The sequence below is a fragment of the Vombatus ursinus genome, unplaced genomic scaffold (assembly GCF_900497805.2).
Source record: "Vombatus ursinus unplaced genomic scaffold, bare-nosed wombat genome assembly UNPS02014820.1, whole genome shotgun sequence".
Classification (NCBI taxonomy): domain Eukaryota; kingdom Metazoa; phylum Chordata; class Mammalia; order Diprotodontia; family Vombatidae; genus Vombatus; species Vombatus ursinus.
Window position 1 is genome coordinate 21,421,098 of NW_020954598.1, and position 6,668 is coordinate 21,427,765.

General features: G+C 46.1%; 1 protein-coding gene across 1 annotated transcript in view; it reads right to left on the reverse strand.

Annotated features, from left to right (window-relative positions):
* Positions 1–3,324, reverse strand: part of MANF (mesencephalic astrocyte derived neurotrophic factor) — a 6,362-nt gene extending 3,038 nt beyond the window's left edge. Inside the window, exon 1 of the mRNA XM_027837103.1 lies at positions 3,144–3,324. Coding sequence (XP_027692904.1) covers positions 3,144–3,324 — 181 coding nt within the window. The remainder of the gene's footprint in view (positions 1–3,143) is intronic.
* Positions 3,325–6,668: the final 3,344 nt, after the last annotated feature.

The window sequence follows — 6,668 nt, forward strand, 5'->3', positions numbered from 1 at the left end:
ACACCCGTGCGTATTCCAAATATTCAGAAAAATACCATCGAGACTTGCCTTCTAAGGATTAACTACAGTTGGTTCTTTTAACATTTATTAGGCTTCCTAATTGTATCAGCAGGTATGTAGTACCAGGTTTTGATCAATGGAAGACTTAGATACCTCACTTGTATTCTTTCCACTATACAATATGTGACAGTTAACCTGGTAATACATGCTAAGTATTAATAAGTGTTAAAATTATTCCTAAAAGGTAATATATTTACATTTTAAACATGAGTCTCCTGGCAGGATATCTTCACTCAAAGTGCCTCTAACAGGCACTATGATATGAAAAGACATATTTGGGGGCATGGGTCCATTTGGCTGCCTGGTCTGCCTACACTTAGGATGGCCCGTTTGGACACCAGAGTATAAAGATGCTGGTTGTTAATGAGAATTTCAAAAATGCAAAAAAGGGCTGTCTAAACTAAACAATGCATCAAAGACCCATAAATATCCTAACAGCTTCCTGATTCATTTGTTCACTCCTGCATCATGTACTTAATGACCTGGTGACCTGATAGTCCTTTCTGGTTCTGGTTTTAGTTCCCTGACTAGCCCTGCAGATTTGATAGTGAAGTTCTCCATGGGCTGGATGTCCGAGAAATTTGCTTATCACAAACTTCTTATTTCAGAATAAAGCATCAACCACTCTGGAAATCCCTGACTTAGTAGAAGCCAAACTCCACAAATGGAGGGGGGTCATCTAGGCCAGTACTCTCACGGGCATTATAGGATTTTAAAGCCAGAAGGTCCTTAAGAGAGAAAGAGTCCAATCCAACTCCCCATTCCCTTTATTTTATAGATTAGGAAACTGAAGCTCAGATTGCAGAAGAGGTTTGTACAAATTCACATCATTCAGTTAACCAACATTTATTAAGCGCCTAACCCCTCAAGGAGCTTGATAAAGAAAGGACACATACCTTAATTGTGTAAGTTAATACAAAAGGTAATTCTGGGCCCTGAGGTGGGGGGCAGCTTGTACAAAAGGAGAGATGCCAGAGAGAAGAGTGCAGCATGTGGGTGCTGTGCAGCAGGAAGTCAGTCAGTTGGGTGCAGGAGGGGGAGTCATATGAATTAAGTCTAGAAAGACAGTTTGGGGCCAGACTTCGAAGGGCTTTTAAAAACAGAAAAAGCTGTATTTGATCTTAAGAGGCAATATTAAACCACTGACAGACACTTCTCAACTCACCACACCTCATAATACCCCTTTCAAGTACTACCTTCTACATGAAATCATTCCTTCCCTAACTACTTTGTATACACGTATATATGTGTATGGGTATGTTTATATACACGTATATAAACATATGCATGTATATGTTGTCTCCCCTAATAGAATGTAAGCTCCTCGAGTGTAGGAATTGTCTCATTTTTTTTCTATCTGCCTTCAGTGCTTGGCATAGTACTTGGCATACCATAGGTGCTTAATAAGTGCTTGCTGATTTCTTACATGGGAAAACCTGTGCTTTACAAGAAATGTCACTTCGGTGGCTGAGAGCAGGATGGATTGGAGATGAGAGGAACTGGAAGCAGGGAGACAAACTATGAGGTTATTGCAGTTATGTAGGGAAGAAGTGATGAGTACCTGAACTAGGTTGCTGGCCATGTGAGTGGAAAGAACAGCTTTAGTATTGCAAGATCTGAGGTAACTCAAAAGGCCTCCCCAACAAGGAAATGGTTCAGAGGACTGCTTTGGGTGATGGGCTAACATGAACTGACTAAAAACACAACAGCTCTGCCAAAAGAGAAAAGCAGAAAAGCTTTTTTAGGGACCCAATAATAACAGTCTTTTGGCTACTAAGGTATCAGTATGATTTTCCTGAGGGTAGCTGATTTGTGCTGATCCACCCACATTTCTTCACAACATCTAGATGTGTACAGTCTCTATAATGGATCAGAAAAACTTCGCATCAAGGGTCCTATCTCAATAACGGACATGCCACACAGCACTTTATGATTTAGAGAATGCAGCGGGGCACACTGTAGAGTACTGGATCAAATAGTTTGACATTTCATAGTTAAGTTTTTCTGATACTCATGTTTTACAATTTAAAAGTAACTTGATGTGAAGAATATACTTTTGAAACTTTGCAGCTCTGAAATACTTAGTTTTATTACAGAGTTAACAGTATTTAAATCCTGCCTCTATCATTATTTTTAACCTGTGTGACTTAACCTCTCTGGGCCAGTTTCCCAATTGTAAAAACAAACAAAGGGGTAGGAGTAGATGACCTTAAAGTTTCCTTCCATCTCAGATTGTAGGAGCTATGATTTTAATCCTCAATCCTGAGAAACTGGTACTACCAGTATCCTTAGCCCCATTTTACAACCCAACAAACCAGGCAGAGGAAGGTCGAGCCCGTCAGTCCCCTGCCCCTTGGCTGACACAGCTGAGATTTTTCACCGGTCTCGATGCTGCACGGAGCCCTTTCCCAGAAGCAGGTGAACGAGACGATCCATCTCGTCCCAGCTTCGACTCTGGGGCACGGGGGTGGTCGAGCACGCCGGGCTTTCAGTCTGCATCTTCTGGCATCCTCAAGAACTGCTCCCCCTCCCCCCAAACTGAGACGCGCCGGCGGTCTCCGGGTCGCACAGAGAACAGCCCCTCCCTCCTCTTACACTGGTGACTCACGTTTCCACCGGGGCTCCAGCTCACAAAGGGCTCTCCTCCCAACACCCTACAAGTTCTCACGGACCCAGCCTAGGCTCCAAGTCCAGGGGCAGAATTAAAAACCCGAGACCCTTCCCGGCAGGGGCGAAGCTCATGCTCAGAGACAAGTGACATCACCCGGCCCACAACCTCGACAGCCTCCCCAGGAGGAAGGCGGTGTGGGGCCCCCGGTCCGGGCCTCAGTTTTCCCTTCTGTACAATGGAGATAGGTGTCCTCTTTTCAGCCCGCTTCCTTCCCAGGATAACGCCGCTCCCCTGCTGGCTCAGCCGGCCCCGAGGCCCTTCCTCTTCCTCTCCTCGTCCCCGGTCCTGCCCCACCCCACGGCCAGGCCCGGCTCCTCGGGTCCCCCCTTCAGCGGCAGCCCTGGCCCAGCTCAGGCACCGACTAGCCTCGTCTCCCTCCTACCGCGGCTAGGTCAGCGTCCGCCGCCCTCACCTTCGCAGTCCCCCGGCCGCAGGGCCCGGCTCCCTCCCGGCAGCACCGTCAGGGCCAGCGCCACCGCCAGCCCGTGAGTGGCCCACATCCTCCCGGTCCCACCGCCGCCGCTCGGACTGATCCACTCCCGGTAGCCTGGTCTTCTCCAAGCGCCGGCTCCAGCACCGCCGCGACATCCCATTGGCTACCGCTCTCCGCTCCTTCCTACGTATGACTCTCTCATTGGTCGCGGCCTCACAGAACCCAGACGGGCGGCTCCACGACGCCGTTTCTTATTGGCTGATGCTGTCATCGGCTCTCAGCCCGGGACAGTTGGCGGCCGCTGATTGAAGGAGGGCGGGACATGGGGAAAGTGGCGGCTTGGCCCATCGGCTTACCGGAAACGGAACTGGTGTGGGGGCAGCTTAGTAGTTGCGCCGCCTAGCGGAGGGCGGACAAAAGCGACCGAGGGCGGCTGCGGTAGGTAGGGAGGGAGAGAGGAAATGCTGCCTCTGTCAGTTGGGGAATAAACGCCTCGGCCTCTGAATCTATTGATTAGCCTGTTTCTTTGACCCCAGTCTTGTTTTCCAATTTGTCCCCGGGCCTCCCTACTTCATCTCCCACCTGGGCATGCTCAACCGTAGACGAAATCAATTACAGTGACTTCAATTAAGCACCACGTACTAATGGCCGCTCCCAATGGATAGAGCTTGAGACTTGAAAAAGGGAAGACCTGAGTTCGAATTTACCTTCAGACACTTAGTAACTGTGTGACCCTGGGCACGTCATTTAACCAACCCATGCCTCAGTTTCCTTATCAGTAAAATGGGGATGATAGCCCCTAACCCTCACAGGGTTGTTGAGACAGCTGCTATTACTAGCCTCAATTTTGCAGATGGGGAAATTGAGGCTCGGAGAGATGAGTCAGTGAGTGCCGTACCCAGTGTCTCATGTTTTACAGCATTTAAACCAAACTCCGCGATAGCAAAGTTGGGAACAAGACCCAGGTTTCTAGGCTTTTTTTTTTTTTTTAAAGGCAACGGGGTTAAGTGATTTGCCCATGGTCACACAGCTAGTGTCAAGTGTTTGGTCTGAGGCTGGATTTGAACTCAGGTCCTCCTGACTTCAGGGCCGGTGCGTCACTTAGCTGCCCCCTCTGGGCTTTGTCAACTTGGAGTCCATAGCCCTTCCCTCAGGGTGCACTGACCCAGGCAGGACATCCTCTTCATCCAGTCATTTCAGTGGCTGCAAAGACCGGCGCCCCTCATTGCGTTCTTTCAACTATACCTCTCGTAGTCTCCAGTCTGTCCCATACAATGTGTGTGTGTTGGGGCGCGCGGGAGAGGATCAGGAGTGGGGCTTCCAATTCACATTTCATCTTAAGGATCATTTCATCCATTAAGAGGCTCATTCATCTCTGCTTTCTCTCCCTTGGGGCAGTTTTTATACCGGCCCTGTGCCACCACAAATGCACTTTAAAAAGGGCTAATTCCTGGTAAAGTCCCTAAAGGTCCATTCTCTCCCTCAAGATCATTTATTTATTTATTTCGTGTGTACTTGGTTGCGCACATAGCATCAGGATGTAAGCTCTTCGGTTTTCCTATCCCTCGCCCCACGGCACAGTGCCCGCTGGAAAGAAATGCTTGTCGATATTTTAGTTTAATGAGTTCTCCCCCCAACCTTCCCTGGCTTTGCTCTTTGCCTGTCTTTGGCCGTTGTTTCGGCAGATTTACTCTAATTCCCAACTGTTTTTAAAAAGGGTCCTTGTTTCTTTGAGGTAATAATTGTAAAGGCTTTGCAAACCTTAGGGCGCTTCGTAATTGCTAGCTATTGTTTCTATAGTAACGTCCCTATCAGGGCCACTCCTCAGCTCCTGCTCTTACCGGCTGCCTGCATCCGTAAGTCACCTGGAGGCAGGGGACTTAGTGCTCAAAGTTCTCTTTCTAAGTTTCTAGCTTTGCTGCGCTGGGCACCCCACTGATGCACTTTCCATTCAGCCTGTAGCCTCAATTCGTTTTTCGGAAAGGGTACTTATGAGGAGGTTTATCAAAACCAGTAGTAGTTACAAAAACATTCCCCTCCAATAGAGGGGTGCGCTCTCGACAGGCACATGTAAGGTCCGTGGGGAGAATGGGTTTCTGCTTAGAGTAGGAGGGTAGAGAGGCACACGGCCAAAGTGAGGCCAAAGGGTAAACTTACAACTCCTGGTTTCTCAAAGTCCTTTTCCTTTTCTGGAATCTTCATGAAGTCCCCCCTTAGCATCTGAGGATTGGTGCCTTGGTACATTCATCTCAAGGGTGCTTTTTGGTGACTGACTCCTGTAGCTAATATTAGTACTCTGGTGGACTCCTCTACCAACTTGGGTCAACAGTAAGACCCCTGATGGGACCTCAGAATCTCCAAACTCACATAGTCATTTGTGGGGTGGGGGAGGAAGAGTGCATAGTTTTAATCAATGAGTTCAAGTTTTTAGACCCAAATAACCTGTGTCCCAGGATACTGAAAGAATTGACTGCTAATTCCATCACCAGTCTCTGAAAAATTAAGAACAGGAAAGTATTAGTATAATCTTTAAACAATAGAACAATGAGCCTTATTGACGAAATTCTAGAACATATTATTAAAGAAATGATTTGTGGACTTTTGGAAAGGGAAGTATTAATTGGTAAGATCCAGTATTGCTTTATCAAGAAAAAACTTATGTTTACTACACTGATCAGGGGAATACTCTAATCTAGAGATTCTCTTCTACCTAGATTTCAGAAAAGCATTTGCTAAAATATTACGCATTATCCTAGTAAGTAAGAAAGATTTGGACAAGATGATAGTACAGTTAGGTAGATTTGGAATTGGTTAAATTACTGGATCATAAAGAGTCAGCACAAATGGATGGATGTCAATTTAGAGCAGGGGTTCTTAACTTGGGATCTGAGAACTTTTTAAAAATATTTTTATAACTGTATTTCATTATAATGTAATCCTATGTATTTTATTTTATGCATTTAAAACATTATTCTGAGAAGGAATCCATAGTTACACAAGACTGCCAAAGTGGGTCCACGGCTCCCAAAAAGTTAAGAACTTCTGTTTTAGAGGGAGGTCTCTAGGGATTTGTGCTTGACTTTTTATTGCTTAAGGCTTTTTTAAATAGTAACTTGGATAATGGCATAGATGGTATGCTTATTCAATTTATAGGTACTGCAAACCTGGGAGAGATAAACAATATGGATAGTAGAGTCAGGAACCAAAAAGATCTATGTAGGCTAGAAAAGTGGGCCAAACTTAGTAAGATCAATCAATAAATAAGCAATATTAGGTGTCCACTATGTGCCAGGCACCATGCTGGGTACTGGGGACAACAGGCAAAATTGCCCTTGAGGAGCTTATATTCCATTGGGGAAAATATACATACACACACACACACACACACACACACACACACACAGAGAAAGAGAGAGACAGATACACATGCAAGAGACAAAAATAATAAGGTAAATAAAATACAAAAGTGTGTGTGTGTGTGTGTGTGTGTGTGTGTGTGTGTGT